Genomic DNA, 23,154 nt, shown 5'->3' with positions numbered 1-23,154 from the left:
CTTGCGGCCTTCAGTGTCTTTCCCTATTTGGGGAGCAGTGCATATATTTCGATGTTTTTAGTTTAAGAAATATTTAATATCTTAAGAAATATTATTTGAGAAATACATGTGACACACTCCTTGGATTATTGTTATTTGAGATTATTCTTAGCATATGTAGAGAGACAGCATCCATCCTGTTTTTGTGAGGAGAGCTACTTTTTCTTCCCCCCCACACCTTGATTTCACTGGACTAGAGGTTGTGGTGGGTGCCTATGTGACACCCTCGTGCGGGCCGGGGAGGCGTAGTGGTCACTTCCATCGCACTCCTTTTCGCAGTCAGACCCTGGAAGTGCTGCATGCTGTGTTGTCCTCTCCCTCCACTCTGCATCTCTCCCAGGCCTGGGGCTCCAGGGAGGGTCTGGGCCAACGATTCCTGCTCCTTAACCTGATGTGGGGGACCAAGGTCTCTGGTGAATTATCACCTGTTTTGGAGGATCCTTGTCCTTAATAGGGGTCATTTTAGAAAATTGTGGAAGCTTTTTTGACTGTCTCAATGGTTGGTGGAGACTGTTGATATTTAATAGGTAGGGGCCCTGGAAGTCTAGACTCAATGAAGTGACAGTTCTGCAGAATGAAAACTTATCCTGAGATCTGCAAAACTTTGGAATATCTTGCTGAATAATTTATGTGGATAGAAAAAAAAACCTGTTTATGACTGAGCCTAGAATCTTATTCCATCTTACACAAAGAAAGCATTTTTTTAACATACTTTTTGGTATATATGGAATTTTCCAGGGTTGTAGTTACTGTAGACATTGAGGGGAAATTGTTTTGTTCTCAGCTATGAAGTACATTAGGGTTCTCCAGAGAGATGGAACCAATAGGACGGAACCAATCTTATTATAAGGAGTTGGCTCACATGCATATGGGGGCCGAGGAGTCCCAAGATCTGCAGTTGGTAGGCTGGGGCCCCCGGAGAGCCGCTAGCGTAAGTTCCAGTCTGAGAGTTGGAGTGCAAAGCCAGGAAAAGACTGACATCCCAACTCAAGAGGTCAGTCAGGAAGAGTTCCCTCAGACTCCAGCCTTTTTGTTCTATTCAGGTCTTCGATTAGTTGGATGAGGCCTGCCCACATTAGGGAGAACACCTGCTTCACCCAGCGTATGAATTCAATCATTAATCTCCATCAGAAACACCCTCACACCCAGAATACTGTTTGACAAAATGTGTGGGTGCCCTGCAGCTCAGTCAGGTTGGCATAAGATGAGCCGTCACACCAAGCGTGGTTCCCGCTTTTAGAAAATCACATTCTGGAGAGCGTGCATGGAGATGGCATGTATCTGAGTTGCCAGGACCTCGTGCCCAAGTCAACACTGTAACTGTCAGATTCACAGTGATTCAGCTTAGAGCTGTTCATTTCTGACTGTTTTATTCCTAGTATAGTCTGGCTTGAACAGTTACGTGTCAAAATTTGTATTTATTTTATTTTATTATTTTTTATAAATTTATTTATTTATTTATGGCTGCATTGGGTCTTCGTTGCTGCGTGCGGGCTTTCTCTAGTTGTGGCGAGTGGGGGCTACTCTTACTTGCGTTGCATGGGCTCCTCATTGCAGTGGCTTCTCTTGTTGCGGAGCATGGGCTCTAGGCGTGTGGGCTTTGGTAGTTGTGGCACGAGGGCTCAGTAGTTGTGGCTCGCAGGCTCTAGAGCGTAGGCTCAGTAGTTGTGGTGCATGGGCTTAGTTGCTCCGCGGCCTGTGGGATCTTCCTGGACCAGGGCTTGAGTGTCCCCTGCATTGGCAGACGGATTCTTAACCACTGAGCCACCAGGGAAGCCCAGCAGGCGGATTCTTAACCACTGTGCCACCAGGCAAGTCCTAGTAACTCTGTGTTTAACCACTTGAGGAACTGCCAGACTATCTTCCAAAGTGGCTGCACCATTTTGCATTTGTGCCAGCAGTGCTTGACTCTTCCAATTATTCCACATCCTCTCTAACATTTGTTACCATCTATCTTTTTGATTATAGCCACCCTGGTGGGAGGGAAGTGGTAGTTCATTAGGTTTTAACTCTGGGACAGAGACAGCAGCAGGAAAGGGACAGTCTGTTACGTTGTCCAGTATGGTGTCTACCATGTAACTTTAAATTTAAAAAGATTAAAATTTAAATTTTAGTTCCTCAGTCACACTAGCCACATTTCAAGTGCTCAGCAGCCCCAAGTAGCTAGTGGCTACTGTATTTCGGATAGCACAGATGGATACCAAACATTTTCATAGTTGCAGTAAGTTCTGTTGGATTGTGCTGGTCTAGAAAAAGTTAATTTGACAGCAGCTGGAGGAGTAGGCAGAGAATGGGAGAGGGTCTGGGTAGTGTAGGAAGGAGTGCAGGCGTGGAATTTGGAGCAGAGAAGAAAGAAACTTTGGGGAGCCATTTACAAGATATGAGACTTAGAAAAAAGATAAATACAAAGGGAAAGTGAGACGTTGAAGGAAAGGTTCTTAGGAACTTGATTTTTCTACAAAATCAACTTAGTGATGGGTCCAATCTAATTCCTTAATTTTACAGGTAGAAAAGCACAAAGTTGCCAGTTGGCAGGGATTAGCATAACTGTGGTGCACGTGTTGTGGGAAGCCGCTCGTGTCTGTCTTGGTCATTTTCAGTGTCCTCTGGGAACCTATGAGGAGCAGCTTGGTGGAGCTAAACTAGAGGGAGTGCCAACTCTGGGCTGAGTGCTCCAATGGGACAGGGAAGTAGAAAGCAGAAGGCTTCAGGGCAAGCAGACGGGTGATTTTATTGTCACCAATTACAGCATTTTCTGGAAGGAAGAACCAGGAAGTTGGGAGAAGGCTGGAGAGGAGACTGAGGTCTCGCTGTGTTTTGCTTGGTGTCAAAAACAGTGTTCTTTTTGCTCCGAGGCCTTATCACGGTGAGGGTGGAGCGGAGCCCCCTTTGCCCTGTCTCACTGTTCTGCCACCAAACCAGTTGGTACAGTTTGTGTTACGTCAGGCAAGATAAATCTGGAGCGTTCGAATACAGTCTAGGTGAAGTGTTCATTGAAGCTATTGGAACGAGCCTTTTCTTTTCCAAAAGGCTATTCTGTAAGTTTCTCTTTATTTTTATTAGTGTGTAGAAATCTTCCTAAAATAGACCAACTTCTTTTTTGTGCTCATTGTAGTTTCTCAGCGTCATCGTACATAAACTTCCTTACGTTCACAGTAGGCTTTCATTTTTGTTAGTCGTATTATTTACTTTACCCAGACCAGGCCAATGTGTCTTTCCAAACATGATACTACGGTAGAGACTGCTTTTCTAGCTCAGCTGATAGAGGTATGTTGAAGGGTTTTTCTGGCCGTAGTTCTGTGTGTGGCCAGTGTTATTCCAGGTCCTCTAAGCTTGAAATTGAGTCTGTTCCACTTAGGCGAAAGGTTTGCTGTCATGGTTTTAAGGTTGTAAAAGAGTGCCCTTACTTTCTGAACCAAATATTGAGGCTTATATTCTTATAAGGCATTTTGATGCTTCCTCTTGATAAAAGAGATATACTGGGAAATATATTTAGATCCTGAATGTTGGAGTTTCTGGGCTGTTTTGCTGGTTTATGTGGAAATATCACAACAAATATTTGAAGTTAGGACTGTGCTGGATAATTTGGAAAGTGTGATCACCTTAGAGACCTGCAAAGTGGCTCATTCTCAAGTGCCAGGATGATTATTGCTTCACTAAATGTACTGTGTGTTATTGTTTTTACTGAGAGAACTAGAATGTAGAAAATAATTTCAAGTTAGTGTTCAAGAAGGAAGCCTTGAAAACAGGGTGCATTCTGATTAATAAGTCTAAGAATTTTTCATCCTTTATTTTCTGTAGCGACATCTAGCTTTCAAACATTTTTATTTAGTTCATGGTAAGATCCTTCAAAAACAAATTTTTAGAGAGCTTTCTTACAGTTTTGTTCTCAGTATAATTTATCTCCATTTATCTCCACAGATTTGCTTGTAAATGCATTACGAAGAGGCAGCCCAGAATGAAGAAAACAAGCAGGAGTGTTGGCTCAGTGCCTAAGGTGTCTGGGATAAGCAAAGCGCAAACAGCAGACAAAACGAAACCCGAAAACAGCTCTTCAGCATCTGCAGGAGGCAAACTCATAAAACCTGGAACAGCAGCTTCGTTGTCAAAGGTATTTACGTGGTTGTGTTTAAATATGTGATGAATTGTAGGAGGAGTGAGTCTTCATATGATGTTTGATTTATCACATAAACGTTATTTAGGATTCACCCTCTTCAAAGAGAGTTCACGTTGTGGTGGACTTAATTGGTGTTTGGTCGGTCTTTACGAATGAAACCAAGTAGCAGGCTTACTTGTGAGCAAATCGCTGTGCTGGTGTGGGAGAGCCTGCCTTCAAGGAGCTTGTGGAGGAAAGGATGGAGGCAAGTCACTGGCACGAACAACTAAAATACAAGTGAAAAAGTCAGATGCCCTGGGAGAGCAGGAGAGTAGCGTAAACAGTTTCAAGTAGGAAAATATTGTTTCTGCCCGAGAAGCCTTAATGAAAAGAGCATGTGCATGAGGTCTTAAAGGATGGCCAGTATGACATTCCTGAAACCCCTGAACAGGAGTTTTTATTCCCACCCATCCCCCTACACTGTTACCATAAACTGTTACTTGTTTTTTGACAACTGATCCAGTGTTAATCCCAGGCAAAATTGGGTGATATTAATTTAGTCAGAGCATAACTAGTTTTCTTGTTACACTCCTTTCTTTAGAGGCTAGTTTAGTTTTTGTTAGTAAAGGGTAGTGGTACGTTAGATCCCAGGCTTCGGGAGCAGACAGGCCCAGGCTGGGCATTGCATCCTAGGGCTGCAGTCAGGATGGAAGTGAGGGTGTAGGAAAGAGGATGGTGCAGGGCCTGGCTCACAGCAAGGACTTTGTAAGGGACTGGCAGTAGAGTTTTTCCTGGTTAGCTCTGGAAACTTCCTGCAGCTCAGGATTGATTGACAGTAGCAGGCTTCCCATGGGTGTTCTCAGTGTCTGTGTTGAGATGACTCTGGGCCATTTTTCTGCTGGTCAAGTCTTAGATTCACTGGACAGAAATGCACATGGTCTTCTTCCGGTCTTTCTCAGTCCAGAATTCACTTATTTGTTCTTTGCTTGCTTGTTTTGAGGTTTGGTGTTTTGGGGTAGAAAATTTGACTCTATGGAGAAGACCTGGAGAGAGTTTTTGCTCGTCTGATAGGGGGGAACCAAGAAGTACCTGAAACGCGATCTGTTCAGAAGCCTTTTGTCCAGGAAAGGCTTTACAGATGTGACAATTATTTTAAGAAGCACCTCACAGGAACAGCTGATGAGGGACTTCCTTATATGTGTTGAAAGATCTAGCAGGAAATGCTGGTTTTTCTATTCCAGGGTTGTCGAAACTGAATGCAGACTTACTCTGTGGGCTTGGAGATGCCACCAGATTTTCTCCTTGCTACATCCCTGATGAGCAGCTGGGTGTCATCCTGCGGCCTGGAGGGTGATACCAGGAGTAGACCTTTACCCTACTTCCGTTAGTCTGAATCAGCACGCTGAGCAATTTCCTTGGTGGCAGTGCTGCCTCCCTCTCGTGTAAGAAAACTGGTATTTTCTGCCCCAGCTGTTCACTCAGTTGCTCGCCTGTTTTCAGAGTGGAGTGCCTGTGTGCCTGGGCGACCCGTGACTTATGGGGCTGGAGGAGCAGGCTGAAGCGTTGGCACGGGGTGTGCACTACTGCCTGCCTTGTTGCCTCCTCCTCGCTGGCAGGCAGTGTCTCTGAGGTTCACTCCGGAGCGTGTCCTGAGCAGCATGTCTGGTCTTCCAAAGCATGTATCCTGAGTCGATGGCAGCCTAGTCTTGAGCAGTGAGTACTTCTTCATTGTAAGGCAAAACCGTATCCCTGCTTTGTGCCAGCTGTCCATGGCTTTGGCTTTGGTGAGTTGGCTGATTTAAGTATTTCTGTGTGTGTGTGTGTGTGTGTGTGTGTGTGTGTGTGTGTGGAGTGGGGAGGGTCATAGAAGAGGTGAAACTATTTGGGAACACTTTACCTCAACTGGAGCAAGTGCTTTACTTAAAAAAGGAGGGGGAAAAAGTCATTGAATAGAAATTAGAGTAAGAGGGAAAGAAGAAAATAGTGAAAATGATAGAAAAATTGGAAAAAGCAAAAGGACCTAGGGAACCCACAAACTTGTGTTATTTTATTTTTATAAGTTTCCATATTTCAGTGTGCTTCTCCAGCATATGGTCACTTCCCACAACTTGAATTCTGTAACTGATGGAGCCTTGATGATTGCCAGAAGAATGAAGCATTTGGCTTTTAATCATTGAGACACCGTGTCCACACATCCACTCTCGTGGACACCCACACCGTGTCTGTCACCGCGCAGGATTCACATAACACCAACACTTTTCTTACACTCGGCAGGGTGCAGGGATATGTGTTTCTTTTCTTGGCTGCAACCAAGGATTGAACCCAGCCCTGGCATTGAAAGCACCGAGTCCTAACCACTGGACCTCCAGGGAATCCCCAAGGATATGTGTTTCTTTACCTCTCATTTCAAATGTTGTTTGTAGCTAGATCTAGTGAGATGTAGGGGAGGACCTTTTTGAGTCTGAATGGAGCTTCTGTAAACATGAAAAGAAGCACTATGGCTGTTCACAGCATGTTTGGAGGAAATTGGTCCCATTTCTGTGAGTAGCTGTAACATCTGGCTTGGGCCTTTGTGTGGGTCATTCTTCTTTGTCACAGCCAGCAGAGAGGGTTATTTCCAGGTAGAGGTGGTCTCCTACATGCCTGCACTTTTTGGCTGTCCACACTTAATCCTTTAGAAGTAGTACACTTTTTCATTGTCCTGGGGATACTTTTTTCTAAAACTTGATAGATGAGAGTTAATAAGTTAGGGTTTATCTAAATAATTGATGATTCTCAATGATGATTTGTGATCATACCTTTTCAGTGTAAAAGTTAGTTCACAGGGGCTTCCCTGGTGGCGCAGTGGTTGAGAGTCCACCTGCTGATGCAGGGGACGTGGGTTCGTGCCCCGGTCCAGGAAGATCCCACATGCCACGGAGCGGCTAGGCCCGTGAGCCATGGCCGCTGAGCCTGTGCGTCCGGAGCCTGTGCGCCGCAACAGGAGACGCCACAAAAGTGAGAGGCCCACATACCGCAAAAAAAAAAAAAAAGTTAGTTCACAGTTTGACTGAGTAATCCATCTCTGAAACCTGGAAGGTAGAAATTTTAAACTAATCTTAAAATATGAGGTGGAGATGCAGACTGTGAAACTTGGACCTTACCTGGAGAAGCATGTATTCTTTGGTTGTATTATTTCGTTATTTGTATCTGTATGTTTTTACCAAATGATTGTGTTTTGTACCTGTTATTAAAAAGTAGGCGAAAAATCTATTCCTTCGTCAATTTCATTTTTTTTGACTGTTGCTGATGGGGGATGTTTACATGTGGGAATACACATGTATTTATAGAACTGTGTAACAAAAATTAAAACAGAAAAAATATCAGAGCCTGCCAAGTACCTTCATGTAAAAGGCAAGTTGGAAAGTGCAGAGTTGTTTCTTGTTTTGTTTTTACTTTTCTGATAAAGTAGAACATACACCCAGAGAAGTTCACAAAGCATCTGTGTTGGGCTTAGTGAGGGGTGAATGTACCCTGGGCCATCAGCCAGGTCAGGAAGCAGAGCCTGCCTGCACCTCAGTGGCCTCCCCCCCGACCCCTCTGTGCCTCCTTCATCACTGCCCTTTCCTTCCTCTCCGGAAGTAACTACCACCCTAACTTCTAGCCCCCAAGATTCATTTTGCCTGTTTTGGATCTTTATATAGATGTAATTGAACATGAAGTTCTTTTCATGTGTGTCTGGTTTCCTTAACTCTGTTTAGGTCATGATATTCATCTCTGTTGTTGCCTATAGCAGCAGCTCCTCCCTTTTTTTTTTTTTCTTAATTGAAGTATAATTGATTTACAATATTGTGTTAGTTTCAGGTGTACAACAAAGTGATTCAGCTATATTATATATATTTTTAGATTATTTTCCATTATAGGTCTTAAAAAATATTGATTATAGTTCCCTGCGCTGTAGTAAACCCTTGTTGCTTATCTTATTTTATGTATAGTAGTGTGTATCTGTTAATCCTGTACTCCTAATTTATCCACCCCCCCGCCACCTTCCCCTTTGGTAACCATAAGTTTGTTTTCTATGTCTGTGAGTCTGTCTGTTTTGTATATACATTCATGTGTAAGCAGCTCCTCCTTGCTGATTACTAACCGTGGAATGTCCACAAGCCATACACCTCTTCTGCCCTTGATGGACATCTATCTGGAGTTTCCTTCGGGGCTATTAGTCATAGTACTGTTATGAACATCCTACACACGTCTTTTATACGCAGGTGCACCCATTTCTGTTGACTCCATAACCAGGAGTGAAATTGCTGGGTTGTAAGGTGCATGGCATTCACCTTTCATAGGTAGATGGCCAGTCATTTCCCAAAGGGGTTAACTCTGGGATGCCCCACATCCTCACCTGCACTTACATTACTCTTTTCATTGTAACCATTCATAGAGGTGTTATAAAGTGGGTTTAATTTGCGTTTGCGTTGTTAGCAATGAGATTAAGCACCTTTTCATGTCTTATTTTTAAGTGTTTAGTGGACATTTAGATATTCTCTTATGTGAAGTGCCTGTTCAAATCACTTGCCCATATTTTTACTGTGGTGTCTGTTTTTCCTCAACTTTTGTGTGTGTGTGTGGTAAAAACACATAACATTTATCATCTTAACCATTGTTAAGTGTACCGTTTTGTGGCATTAAGTACCTTCACATTGCTGAGTAACTGTCACCACCGTCCATCTTCAAAACTTTTTCATTTTCCTAGCCTCCATTGAACACTTAACTCCCCATCTCCTCCTCCCAGTTCCTGGCAACCACCATTCCACTCTCTGTCTCTGTGAGTCTGACTACTCTGAGTACTTCATATGAGTAGAATTACACAGTATTTGTCTTTTTGTGACTGGCCTATTTACCGTAGCAAAATGTCTTCAGAGTCATCTATGTTGTAGCATATTGCAGAATTTCCTTCCTTTTTAAGGCTGAATAATACTCCACTGTATGTATAGATCACACTTTGTTTATCCATGCTTCCATCAGCGATACTTGGGTTGCTTCTACCTTTTGGCTATTGTGAATAATAGCTGTGAACATGGGTGTACAAATATCTCTTAGAGACCCTGCTTTCAATTCTTTTGGGTATATACCCAGAAGTGGAATTGTGGGGTTGTATGGTAGTTTGATGTTTAATTTTTGAAGAACGACCATACTGTTTTCCACAGCAGCTGCACCATTTTATATTCCCACCAAGAGTGCACAAGGGTTCCCCTTCTGCTAATCCTTGCAAGCACTTGTTTTTTCTGTTTTTTGGTAGTAGCCGTCCTAGTGGCTGAGGTGGTGCAGTGTGTTTCTTTGTACTGATTTATCATTCTTTACCTATTCTAGATGTGAACCCTTTGTCATTTATATGTGTTGTACATATATTCTCCTACTCTGTACCTTCTCTTTCTACTTCTTTTTGTTTTAATTAATTAATTAATTATTTGGCTGCGTTGGGTCTTTGTTGCTGTGCACAGGCTTTCTCTAGTTGCGGTGAGCGGGAGCTACTCTTCGTTGTGGTGCGCGGGCTTCCCATTGCGGTGGCTTCTCTTGTTGTAGAGCTCGGGCTTGTAGGCGTGTGGGCTTCAGTAGTTGTGGCACACGGGCTCAGTAGTTGTGGCTCACAGACTCTTAGAGCACAGGCTCAGTAGTTGTGGAACATGGGCTTAGTTGCTCCATGGCATGTGGGATTGTCCTGGACCAGGGCTCAAACCTGTGTCCCCTGCATTGGCAGGCGGATTCTTAACCACTGAGCCACCAGGGAAGCCCCCAGAAATACATAATTTTTTTCTTGATCTGTTTAAGTGTAAATTGTAGAGCTAATCCTCCTTTATTGCTGAATATTTCAGTGTGTATTTCCTTAAAAAACAAGACCATTCTCTTATAACCATAGTACAATGATAACATCTGGAAATGAACATTGATAAAATGCTAGTATCTGATCTGTAGACTTTAGTTAAATTTCACCAATTGTGCTAATGTCCACTTTAGCAAAAAAGGAAGAAAAATTTTTTTCTGGTCCAGGATTCAGTCCGGGGTTGTGAATTGCATATAGCTGTTCTTCATTCTCCTTAAATTTGGAATAGTTCCTCAGTCTTTGTCTTTTAGGACCTTGACATTTACTAAAGCGTGCAGTTCCGTTTGTTTGGCTGACTGTCCTCCACATTTGGGTTTGTCAGTGTTTCCATAGGCTGGGGCTGCAGGGTCCCGCAGGAGTCCCACAGAAGCTGGGCGTCCTAGGTGCAGCATTTCCAGAGGCACGTCGTGTGTGGTGTCAGTGTTCCTGGTGATGATAACTTGGTGAAGGTGGTGTCTGCTAGGTTCCTCCACTATCAGGTTACTATGTTGCCTTTTGTAAAAATAAGTATCTTGTCGAAAATACTTTGACACTGTAAATATTCTTCTCTCATCAAACTTTCACGTTAGTTTTAGCAATTTTTAGTAATTCTTTCCAGAATCAATTATTACTATGATTATTACTATGATTTTTGCCAAGTGGTAATTTTATAATTCCATCATTCTTTCTACATTTATTAGTCAGCATTCTACTATAAGGAAGAGTTTTTACTTTTCTCCCATTTGTGTATTCATTTATATTAGTGTGGATTCATGGATTCTTCTTAAGTGGGCTGTAAACTGTTAGCATCATTTATTTTGATGCTCAGATTGTCCCCAGTTTGGCCGGTGGGAGTCCCTTCAAGCAGGGTCTTGTGTCCTTCTGACATGTTCCTCGTATTCTCTGAGCAATTTCTTTTCTTTTAATTTATTTTTGGCCGTGTTGGGTCTTCGTTGCTGCACGCAAGCTTTCTCTAGTTGCAGCGAGCAGGGGCTTCTCCATTGTGGTGCGCGGGCTTCTCACTGTGGTGGCTTCTCTTGTTGCAGAGCATGGGCTCCAGGCATGCGGGCTCAGTAGTTGCAGCAAGCAGGCTCTAGAGCGCAGGCTCAGTAGCTGTGGCGCCTGGGCTTAGTTCTGCGGCATGTGGGATCTTCCCGGGCCAGGGCTCAAACCCGTGTCCCCTGCATTAGCAGGCGGATTCTTAACCACTGCGCCACCTGAGAAGCCTCTCTCTGAGCAATTTCTTAATTTCTGGCACAGTAAATTTCCTGCTTTTCCAGCCCCAGCCCTAGAATCAGCCTTGTCTTCAAGGAGGCCTTGATCTTTTCAGTGAGGGGTAGAATTTAAACCATCTGGAAGCTAGGTGTGCTCATGGCTTTTGCACATATTGTTTATAAGCCCTTTCATCATACAGAGGTAGGAGCGCGCACACGTGTGTACATGCATATCAGTACCAATTTCTGTATCTACTTCTCTCCATACACATTAAAACCTCAGAGTTCACACTGATACTTCCAGTTCCAGTTACTACACAAGGTTGCTTGTAGCCTTTGCACTTTCCATAATTGTAATCCCTTCCTCTGACAGTGGCATTGGTTATCTATAATAGATTTATTTTCTCAATCCTAGAATATACAGAAAATACAGATTTACTCACTGTTACCACTGCAAAAAACAATTCTACCAGCTGGAATTCAGAATTTATACTTCTTTGTATTTAGCTTGAGGGTTTGAGGGTTTATGGTCAAAATAGTGTGTTCAAAAGATACTTGATTGCCCCCATTCCAACCCCATGTGGTTGTATGATTCATTTGAAATGGAGTTGTGTCCACTTGTTCCCATTGTGTTCCACTTTAGGGTCCCCCACCCATGTTTAATTATTCATTGTGAACACGTGAAGCACTCCCGTGGTTCCACGCGTCACAACTGTATGAGATGTGGTCAGAGAAGTGCCCCCCATACTCCTTACTCTGTCTCCACCCACTGCTTAGAGCTAAGCAGTCTAATTTAGTTTTTCTATGTTTCTTTTTGCATAAATGAGCAGATGTTTATTTTGTATTTCTGCTTTCTTACACAAAAGTTGACATAATTAGATATACTTTTGCACTTGGCTTTTTTCCACTTAACGTATTCTAGAAATCTCTTCACACCACTTTTTAGCAGTCTTTCTCATTCTGTTTAACATTTCATTGTATGGATATATATAGTTTATTCAGCTACTAACCTATGTACAGGCGTTTAAGGTGTTTCCAGTATTTTGCAACTAAAAACAATGCTGCAATGAGTAACTTTATGCATATGTATTTTTGTCTTATTGGAAGTGTGTCTTCAGGTTTAAATTCCTAGAAGTGGGATTGCTGGGCAGGAGGTAAAGGCGTATGTAGCTTTGTTAGATGTCACCAGACTCCTTCCATAAGGCTCTGTCAATCAAGTTGCATTCTCGCCAGCAACTTATGAGAGTGCCTGTTTCCTCACATCCTTCCCAAAGGAGTGTGTCATACTTTTTCCTTTTGTGCCAGTCTGAGGTGAGAAGTGGTATCTCAATGTTGTTTACTTTGTATTTCTAATATGAGTTAGTCTGACTAATCACCTTCTTTCGTACATTTGTGTGAGTTGATTGTATGTGATTGTTCATTTTGCTCACTATTCTTTGTGTTTTTTGGTCTCTTTCCCCTTAATTTTTAAGAGTTCTTTGTGTATTAGGGATATTAGCCCTTTATCTGTGAGATATTGCAAGTATACTTACCTAGTTTCTCATGTGTGGATTTTATTTTTAAACTTTGCTTATTTTTTTTGGCCATGCAAAAATTTAAATTTTCTCTTAAGATTTTTATGTAGTCAAATTTTTCAATTTTTTGTTTTATCATTCAGGATTTTGAATGATAGAAAGCCTTGGAATTTATTTTTGATATGGTGTGAAATAGGGCTCATTCATCTTTTTTCCTTTGTGAATATACAGTTGACCTAGCACCATTTATTGAAAACTCCATTTTTTCTGTACTGCTTCTTTGGTCATAAATCAAGTGCCTATATATACAGTTTGGTTAATTAACGTGACAATATTGTATTATTCTAGTTATTGTGATAACTGCATAGATTTTGATTTGGTGCTCTGGTGTATGTTTAACTTTGCTATTACCCAAAGGCAAATTGTAAACAGAGAACTGTGACAATTCAGCCACTTTTTACAGGAGTATGTAGGGTGGTCTTCAGATGTAATTATTATGGAAGGAAAGAATATCTAACTTATGGAGGAAGGAAAATTAGTTCAAAGATAATTTTAACTTTTATTAACAATATAAAAAATAATTTGAAAATGTAAGAATATGCTAAGTTTATTTACTGCTTAGTAGACGAGGTACAAAGACAGGAAGGGGGTGTAACTTGATTTACAATTATTTTTTTGCATCATACTTGATAACCAGTTTCATTAAGAAATACTAGTCTTAAAGAATATGAACAGGGCTTCCCTGGTGGCACAGTGGTTGAGAGTCCGCCTGCCGATGCAGGGGACGCGGGTTCGTGCCCCGGTCCAGGAAGATCCCACATGCTGCGGAGTGGCTGGTCCCGTGAGCCATGGCCGCTGAGCCTGCGCGTCTGGAGCCTGTGCTCCGCAACAGGAGAGGCCACAACAGTGAGAGGCCTGTGTACCGCAAAAAAAAAAAAAATAATAATAATATGAACAATCCTTAATGATTAATGCAATATCCCCCTTCCTTATTATGTGATCTAGATTTTTCATAATATGACAACCCTAAATTACCAAAGCTTAATTCTGACAATTCATTTAAAACATTAATCTTCTTTCTGCCTCTCTTTTAGTGAGACAGATTGACCTACCTAATGGTACTACTCCATATCCAGTCACTGACATTTAGAACTGGGAGAGGCTTCAGATTTAGAGATGAGTTGTTTTTGAACCATTTTAATTTGTAGAAATGAATTCATTGTGATTATCCGAGGGTGATTATCTCAATGGGAAACAGCATAAGTTGGCTGGTTAACTTGTGCCTTCACCTTAGTGGGCAAAACTTTTGGTTATTTTATTTAAAAGCAGGGGTTTTTTTTCCCCCCACAGACCTTTAACTCCTCTTTGTTCTCTCTCATTTCTAGGAGAAGTAAAATCAGATTTCTTCACTGTTTTTCTTAAGTAACAATTTTATACCCAATCCAGTTCTCCAGAGTGCTTGTTTTCTTTTTAAAAAGCTCACATTTTTTTAATCATCTTCATAAAACATAAATAAATATTACAAATGGTCTTTCTCGAGTAGTATGATCATTTAACCCTCACTCTAACCATAAAATTTCTAATTTTTTATTTGTATATTACTTAGGCTTTAAAAAACAACAACCCTCCTTTCAATTTTGGCTTAAATTAGACTACAAAAAAAAATAGAGGTAAGAAAAATTTCAGAATAACTTCTTTTAGACATTGGCTCCATCGTTGCATCACTTCAGAGCAGTGAAGATTCCTCCTGACCCTCAGTACTGCTTCTCTCTAGAAACTGCAAGGTGGCATTTCCTGTGGCCTTACAGACCTTTCCTGAGATAGCACATGTGATGTTGCTATCCTAGAGTCACATCCTAGATGAGCGGTAGCAAGGAGGATGTCTGCACTTTCTCCCACCCCTCACTGAATCTGGCACGTGGGGGCACACAGTGGGCTTCCATAACATCTCTGAGTACATTATGATTTTCATATTTTAAAAAGAAGTGTGTGTGTGTGACTTCCCTGGAGGTCCAGTGGTTCAGACTCTGTGCTTCCAATGCAGGGGGCGCAGGTTTGATCACTGGGTGGGGAACTAAGATTCTGCATGCTGTGCACGGTGTGGCCAAAATAAATAACTAAATAAAATAAAATTTAAAATGGCTTTATAAAAGAAAAAAAAAGTATATACTAGGGTGAAGATTTAATAAAATTAATTAAAAAAAGAAGTGATCATTTATGAAGCAGTGAAGAAGTTCTGTTTCTGTAGCACAGAGTGATGTGCTACTTGGTAACTGTCAGAAAGTCCTTGTAGAATTCTTGAACTCAGCGTGAAAGTCAAGGGCTTTGTTTAGTGTCAAAATGTTATTTAATCTTGCTTCATCTAATCAATTTGTTTTTATCTTCTGTTGCTTCTAGACCAAGAGCAGTGATGACCTTTTAGCTGGGATGGCTGGAGGGGTGACTGTGACTAATGGTGTCAAAGGGAAGAAAAGCACCTGCCCTTCCGCAGCACCGTCAGCATCCGCCCCTGCCATGAGCACCATGGAGAACAGACCCAAGAGTAGCACAGGTAGGCGCGCACTCGGTGTGAGGGTTACACTGCCTTTGTGTTTGAGTAGGTGAGTGCACAGGTATTTAGGGAATTCCATCTAATCGTAGAAAATTTCAAACATGCACAAAAGTATCTGGTATTTCATCTCTGTGTACTCATCACCCTTATCACCTGATGGCCACTCTTAGCTCCTTGACACCCACCTTCCCCTATTTTGAAGCAAATTCCAGATGTCATCCACAAATATTTAATTATCTTTGAAAGACAAGGATTCTTTTAAAAATATATTCATAATACCATTATCGGTCCTTAAAATAATTAATAACCATTTCTCAAATCATAAATTATTCAGTAAATATTTAAATTTCTGTCTTATAAATATTACATACATATATTTACTTATTTGTTTGGATCAGGATTTACCAGGATTCACTTAAGGTCCATATATAGTAATTTGTGAAGTGTCTCTTAAATCTTCATTTTAAATCTATGAGTTCATCCCACTTTTTTCTTGCAATTTAATTTTTGTGGAAACTGGTTGTTTGATCTGTAGAGTTTCCCATGATCTTGATGTCCCCCCACCCTTGGGTCGTGCTGTGTGGCTTGCGGGATCTTAATTCCCCGACCAGGGATTGAACCCAGGCCCTGGCAGTGAAATCGCTGAGCCCTAACCACTGGACCACTATGAAACTGCCTCCTGTGATCTGGATTTTTTTTTAAAATTATTTATTTATTTTTGACTGGGTTGGGTCTTTGCTGCTGCAAGCGGGCTTTCTCTAATTGCAGCGAGCGTGGGCCATTCTTCATTGCAGAGCACGGGCTCTTGGCGTGTGGGCTTCAGTAGTTGTGGCACACGGGCTTAGTTGCTCTGCGGCATGTGAGATCTTCCTGGACCAGGGATCGAATCAGTGTCCCCTGCATTGGTAGGCAGATTCTTAACCACTGTGCCATCAGGGAAGTCCCGTGATCTGGATTTTGATGTCACATTCCTATGATGTCCTTGATTTTATTCTTTTATTCTCTCTGTTTACTATAAATGTCATTGAATTTAGAGCCTTGATGGGACAGACTCAGGTTCCTTCCTCTTACCCCCGCCAATTCCTTCCTAGGTAATAGTTGTCTGTCTGTCAGGAGGCCCATTGTTTCTGGCCGTGTCCCGTTCCATGTTGTTAGCAGCCTCTGATGGTTGATGCCTAGATCCATTCATTCCAGTCCTACCATTCTTTCTTCCTTCATTAGCAGCAGTTTGTTTCTACATCTCAATTTTTTTTTTTTTTTTCTTTTTGCTGTACACGGGCATCTCACTGTTGTGGCCTCTCCTGTTGTGGAGCACAGGCTCCGGATGCGCAGGCCCAGCGGCCACGGCTCATGGGCCCAGCCGCTCCACGGCACGCGGGATCCTTCCGGACCGGGGCACGAACCCGCATCCCCTGCATCGGCAGGCGGACTCTCAACCACTGCGCCACCAGGGAAGCCCTCGTGTAGACCTGTTACTCCCCGTTACCTGGTTAGCCTGGTGCCTGCCACATAAAGAACCAGTTGGTTCTTTAAAAATATTTATTGGTCAGGTCTAGGACTTATTTTTCAAAGTAAAAAATAGTCTAATGATTTCCTTAAGTGTTTGTGGGTATTTAAACATACTCCTGTTCTTTTTATATTAAATACATGATCATGTCAATTGTTTGCACAGGTTTAAAATTTTAGCAGTTAAGTAATGGTGTGCCTTGTGCAGCATATTTGACGAACGTGCTGTTATAACTTGGCAGTGATGCATCATCGTTTTCGAACACTTAGGGAGGCAGAGTGGCATACTGCTTAGACTGCCTGCCTGTGTGTAAATCTTGGCTCATCCATGTATTACCTGTGGGATGTCAGCAGATTATTTAACATCTCTTTTTGGGTTTCTTTGTCTATAAAACAGGATGATGATAATGAAGCTTGTGTAAATGTGTATGAAGTGTTAATATGTGTGTGTAGTAAGTATAAGTGCATGTTGTCTATTCTAATAATTCTTGTTATTGGTACTATTTTGTGGCATTTTATGGTGTGAAAAATTTTTTGCATTTACTTTGATCATAGTTTTTGTGGTTATTGTAGGTAGCTTAGGTTTTTTGTTTGTCCACAGGCTGCCTCTCACTTCTGGTCATCTGTAATCTTCCTTCACTGTCTGTTTCTGCAGTTAGTTTGCTACCTGACTGGCTATCCCTAGAGTCACCTTCATCTGGCTTGCCCTAGATACTATGTCCCTGGCCACCTGTTGAAAGCCATGGTTTGGGATTCAAGTTCATGTGTATAGCTTTTTTTTAATGTGAAAGCTTTATTGAGATATAATTCACATTCCATAAAACTCACCCCTTTGCGGTATTCAACTCAGTAATAGCTTCATTTAATTGATAATTAAAAGATGATTGATTTTCCAGTTTGGAGGAAACAACTTTACAGTAACCAGACTCTCAGGCAGAATTAGTGTAGGTCAGAATCACTGTGTGATTATGATTATAGATCCTTAGATTATATCTCATTCAACCTGGGGCATAACTATGTGCCTTTCTTTTATTTATTTATTTAGTTTTGGCTGCGTTGGGTCTTTGTTGCTACACGTATGCTTTCTCTAGTTACGGCGAGCAGGGGCTACTCTTTGTTTCAGTGCATGGGCTTCTCATTGTGGTGGCTTCTCTTGTTGCAGAGTATGGGCTCTAGGTGCATGGGCTTCAGTAGTTGTGGCTCATGGGCTCTAGAGCGCAGGCTCAGTAGTTGTGGTGCACAGGCTTAGTTGCTCTGCGGCATGTGGGATCTTCCCGGACCAGGGATCGAACCTGTGTCCCCTTCATTGGCAGGCTTATTCTTAACCACTGCGTCACCAGGGAAGTCCCACTATGTGCCTTTCTATTGCTAAGTTTTTGCCTTATATTCTTTGTCTTAAACATGTAGGCACAAGTTCTTCAACCAAGCGGAGCACTTCCACAGGTAATAAAGAATCCAGTTCTACTAGAGAAAGACTACGTGAACGTACCCGACTAAACCAGAGCAAAAAACTACCTTCTGCAGGTCAGGGGGCTAATGACATGGCGTTGGCTAAACGTTCCCGCAGTCGCACGGCTACGGAATGCGACATTCGTATGAGCAAGTCCAAATCGGACAATCAGATCAGTGACAAAGCTGCTCTGGAAGCCAAAGTGAAGGATCTTCTCACATTGGCAAAAACCAAAGACGTGGAGATTTTACATTTGAGAAATGAACTCCGAGACATGCGTGCTCAGCTGGGCATTAACGAGGACCCTCCTGAGGGGGATGAGAAGTCCGAGAAGGAAGCCATCATTGTTCACCAGCCCACCGACGTCGAGTCCACTTTATTGCAGTTACAGGAACAGAATACTGCCATCCGCGAGGAGCTCAACCAGCTGAAAAATGAAAACAGAATGCTAAAGGACAGGTTGAACGCACTGGGCTTCTCCCTGGAGCAGAGGCTAGACCATTCCGAAAAACTGTTTGGCTATCAGTCCCTGAGCCCAGAGATCACCCCTGGTAACCAGAGCGATGGAGGGGGCACTCTGACTTCCTCGGTGGAGGGCTCTGCCCCTGGGTCAGTGGAGGATCTCCTGAGCCAGGATGAAAACACCCTCATGGACCATCAGCACAGTAACTCTATGGACAACCTGGACAGCGAGTGCAGCGAGGTGTACCAGCCCCTCACATCCAGCGATGACGCCCTGGACGCACCATCGTCCTCGGAGTCAGAAGGCATTCCGAGCATAGAGCGCTCTCGGAAGGGGAGCAGCGGGAACGCCAGCGAAGTGTCCGTCGCTTGTTTGACGGAACGGATACACCAGATGGAGGAGAACCAACACAGTACGAGTGAGGAACTTCAGGCGACTCTGCAAGAGCTCGCTGATCTACAGCAGATCACCCAGGAGCTGAACAGCGAAAACGAAAGGCTCGGAGAGGAGAAGGTGATTCTCATGGAGTCGTTATGTCAGCAAAGCGATAAGTTGGAACACTTCAGCCGACAGATCGAATATTTCCGCTCCCTTCTAGATGAGCATCACATTTCCTATGTCATAGACGAAGATGTAAAAAGTGGACGCTACATGGAACTGGAGCAACGCTACATGGATCTAGCTGAGAACACCCGTTTTGAACGGGAGCAGCTTCTTGGCGTCCAGCAGCATTTAAGCAATACTTTGAAGATGGCTGAGCAAGACAACAAGGAAGCTCAGGAGATGATCGGGGCACTCAAGGAGCGCAACCACCACATGGAGCGAATCGTTGAGTCTGAGCAGAAGGGCAAGGCAGCCTTGGCAGCCACACTGGAGGAGTTCAAAGCCACAGTGGCCAGTGACCAGATCGAGATGAATCGCCTGAAGGCCCAGCTGGAGAACGAGAAGCAGAAAGTGGCGGAGCTATATTCCATCCATAACTCCGGAGACAAGTCTGACATTCAGGATCTCCTGGAGAGTGTCAGGCTGGACAAAGAAAAAGCAGAGACTCTGGCCAGTAGCCTGCAGGAAGATCTGGCTCACACCCGGAACGATGCCAATCGATTGCAGGACGCCATCGCAAAGGTACTGTTTAAGTAGATAGAATGTTCTGGACCAGTGTTATGCGGCTGCAGTACATGGCATGCTTACTGAGAGCCAGCAGCCCTGGTGGTGTGTCATTAGCTTTTGTTAATCAGATATTTTTTTAAGCTTCTGAATGGTTTTCTTGTATTGGGATGGAGTGAAAAGTATTCTTATAATAACGTCACTTCCACTCGCTGGTACTTTGTTACTGTTTTCCTGCCTGTGAGAGGATGGGGCTGGAGTTACAACTAACTGAAGTTGTAACAGAAGTTGTGCCTAGTTCTGGGCATGCCCAGGGGAGTGTGTCATGCAGTTTTACATCCTCCTCTGTAGTGTAGTTTGGCATAAGAAAAACAGAGAGCCAGTATTCCAATCTGTGGGACCAGCAATGTCTGCCTCTTCTTATCCTTTTGTGGTTGTAGTTTTTCAAGTAGAGTTCTGTTATGATTTAAAATTACTTTTGGAGTGTGAAGGCTCCTATTTCTTAGAGGCCCATGGTTTGTTGCTGGTGGGGCCTTAGTGATCATTGGTCCAGCCCCCCTTTTTTTTTTTTTTTTTTTTTTGTAGTACGCGGGCCTCTCACTGTTGTGGCCTCTCCCATTGCGGAGCACAGGCTCCGGACGCGCAGGCTCAGCGGCCATGGCTCACGGGCCCAGCCGCTCCACGATATGTGGGATCTTCCCGGACTGGGGCACGAACCTGTGTCCCCTGCATCGGCAGGTGGACTCTCAACCACTGCGCCACCAGGGAAGCCCCAGCCCCCTTTTTTTTACACGCAGTGTGATAGTGAGGACTCAGTCAGAACTGCAGCCCAGGGTTGCTGGCAGTCGCCAGCCCCACGCGGTTGCTGATGTAGTGTTTATTTTTTTTTTTTAAATAAATGTATTTATTTTTTTGGCTGCATTGGGTCTTTGTTGCTGTGCACAGGCTTTCTCTTGCTGCGGCGAGCAGGGGCTGCTCTTTGTTGCAGTGCAAAGGCTTCTCGTTGCGGTGGCTTCTCTTGTTGCGGAGCACAAGCTCTAGGCGTGCAGGCTTCAGTAGTTGTGGCACGTGGGCTCAGTAGTTGTGGCCTGCGGGCTCTAGAGCGCAGGCTCAGTTGCTCTGACACATGTGGGATCTTCCCAGACCAGGGATCAAACCTGTGTCCCCTGCATTGGCAGGTGGATTCTTAACCACTGCACCACCGGGGAAGTCCCCGATGTAGTGTTTATTTGCATGACTTATCTAATTATCCTAGCTTACATTTTATTTCCTGTTTCAGTGCAAAAATTTTTTAAAGTAGGAAACAGTATATCTTTGCTCAAAATTTGAATAATATAAACCTTAATTTTTTAAGTGACAACTTTCATAGATACAGTTTAGGAGATGTGGTATTTGTCAGAGCATGTATATTGGGGGCCACTATGAACTAACACTGACTATATTAGAGAACTTTTTTGTTTCCATTTTTAATTTGATTTTGAAACTGTCACAAATCAGACATCATTTTTGTGGGAAAGCATGTTAATCATTAATCAGATGCATGCCTTCAGTCCAAACTTTGGAGAAGGGAAAATTTCCAAAATTTCCTCATAAATAATGTAGTGAAGTTCAGTGAGATGTCAGTGTAATTTCAGTCAGTGATGTGGCAGCAGATCATGCTTAAGCATACTGTGTGAAGTCCATGTTACTGGAGAGCGCCTTCCACCCAGTTATTACACAGGTCGTTCTTGCTCACGCAGAGCAGCTCACGCTCAGCTCCCTGCTGAGACAAGGTGTGCCTCTGTCCTAGGACTTATCTTAGAACAACTCTTACTTTTCTGATCTGCACTATCAATTTTGCACAGGTAGAAGATGAATACAGAGCCTTCCAAGAAGAAGCTAAGAAGCAAATAGAAGATCTGAATATGACATTAGAAAAATTAAGATCAGAGCTGGAAGAAAAAGAGACAGAAAGGAGTGACATGAAAGAAACGATCTTTGAACTTGAAGACGAAGTAGAACAGCACCGGGCGGTGAAGCTTCATGACAACCTCATCATCTCCGACTTAGAGAGTAAGTGAGGTCCCACCTGTCTTAACGTGTGGGAAGAGTTTGCGTTCTAAGTAGCAAAGTGACGGGGTGGGGGTGGGGGCGTGGCTCTGCCTGGGGGGCAGGGGTTCAAAGGCAGGAGCACAGTGGCCGGCAGATACGCGTGTGGGCAAGAGCTTCCCATGGCCATTGGCAGTCTTCCGGCTGCTATTTGGCTCCTAAAGGACTGTTAAGTGGAAGCATCTCTTTAAAACTGCTTAATTATGGAAAATCATTTAAGTGAGAAGCTAATGGGGTTGTTAACTTTCTAGATCTTAGGAAAAGCCATTTGTTGTCAATGTCTAGTGGTTGCAAGTATACTGAGACCAAAAAATATTTATCCTTTATAATCTTATGCCTGAGGCACAGGTTTTTGTTTATTTGTTTAATATTCCTCCCTTTCACGGAGATTTTATGATCAGGTAGACTTGAAACTCAGATTTTGAGTTGCTTTGTTTGCTTTTTAAAAGATTCTAAAAAACTGTTTTGGAAGTATTTCAGACTTTAAAAAAAGTTGCAAAAATAGTACAAAGCATTTCTGTGTGGAAAATTTGATGAGGAACAGAAATTTGCATGATCTTAAAATGTCTTCCCACAGACTGTTTATTATGTTACAAGTGAGGAAAAAGAAACAACCAGAAATTACACAGTGGAACAATTGGGCAACACTGTGACCTGGTGATTGGGTGATCATGTAAGTGACAGAGGCACATGGATATCGCTAGGCTGTATTCTGGCTGAGGCATAGCTTCAGTTAATCATAAAGAAACATTAAACAGACAAAAAATGAGGAATGTTGTACTAAAAGTGCAGGATCGAATGGTGCTATATCCTCAAAAATGCCAATGTCATAAAAGACAAAGGCTGAGGGAAAATTCCAGGCTGTGGGAGGCTGAGGAGGACAACCCATGCACTCCCTGTGCCTGCACTGGCTCCAGGGCTGTCAGGAGCTGCTGTAAAGGTGTGGTGATGGAACTGGAATGTGTGTGAGATTAGGTAAACGTATTGTGTCAGTATAAATTTATGAAGTTGATAACCCAGCTGTGTCTGTGTATTCTTGGGAACCACACACTGAATATTCAGGGGTGAAGGACTGTGATGTATATCCTTAAGGGTTCAGGAAAAAGGGACAATTAGAGGCAGACGGACAGGGATAGGAGATAGCAAATGATAAAACCAATGGTAAACTATTAACAGTAGGCGAATCTGAGAAGGAGGTAAATGGGTGTTTGGTTCTTTGTGTTACTTCTTGCACCTTTTCGTAAGTTTGAAATTATTTCCAAATAATACATTTAAGAAATTCTTATG

General features: G+C 42.9%; 1 protein-coding gene across 6 annotated transcripts in view; it reads left to right on the top strand.

The window, feature by feature from the left end:
• SPECC1L (sperm antigen with calponin homology and coiled-coil domains 1 like) overlaps nucleotides 1-23,154 on the top strand; it is a 122,631-nt gene that overhangs the window by 25,191 nt on the left and 74,286 nt on the right. For 5 of the 6 annotated variants that reach the window (XM_067700103.1, XM_067700104.1, XM_067700102.1 and 2 more), the window contains 4 exons: nucleotides 3,961-4,150; nucleotides 15,100-15,253; nucleotides 18,167-19,797; nucleotides 21,624-21,831. In XM_067700103.1, coding sequence (XP_067556204.1) covers nucleotides 3,998-4,150; nucleotides 15,100-15,253; nucleotides 18,167-19,797; nucleotides 21,624-21,831 — 2,146 coding nt within the window. In that variant the 5' untranslated portion in view covers nucleotides 3,961-3,997. Of the gene's footprint in view, nucleotides 1-3,960; nucleotides 4,151-5,735; nucleotides 5,849-15,099; nucleotides 15,254-18,166; nucleotides 19,798-21,623; nucleotides 21,832-23,154 lie in introns of those variants that run through there. The other variant, XM_067700107.1, reaches the window with a different exon arrangement.

The sequence above is a fragment of the Pseudorca crassidens genome, chromosome 12, assembly GCF_039906515.1.
Source record: "Pseudorca crassidens isolate mPseCra1 chromosome 12, mPseCra1.hap1, whole genome shotgun sequence".
NCBI classification, from domain to species: Eukaryota; Metazoa; Chordata; class Mammalia; order Artiodactyla; family Delphinidae; genus Pseudorca; species Pseudorca crassidens.
The sequence above is the reverse complement of the archived record's forward strand: the minus strand, read 5'-3'. Positions and strand labels throughout refer to the sequence as shown.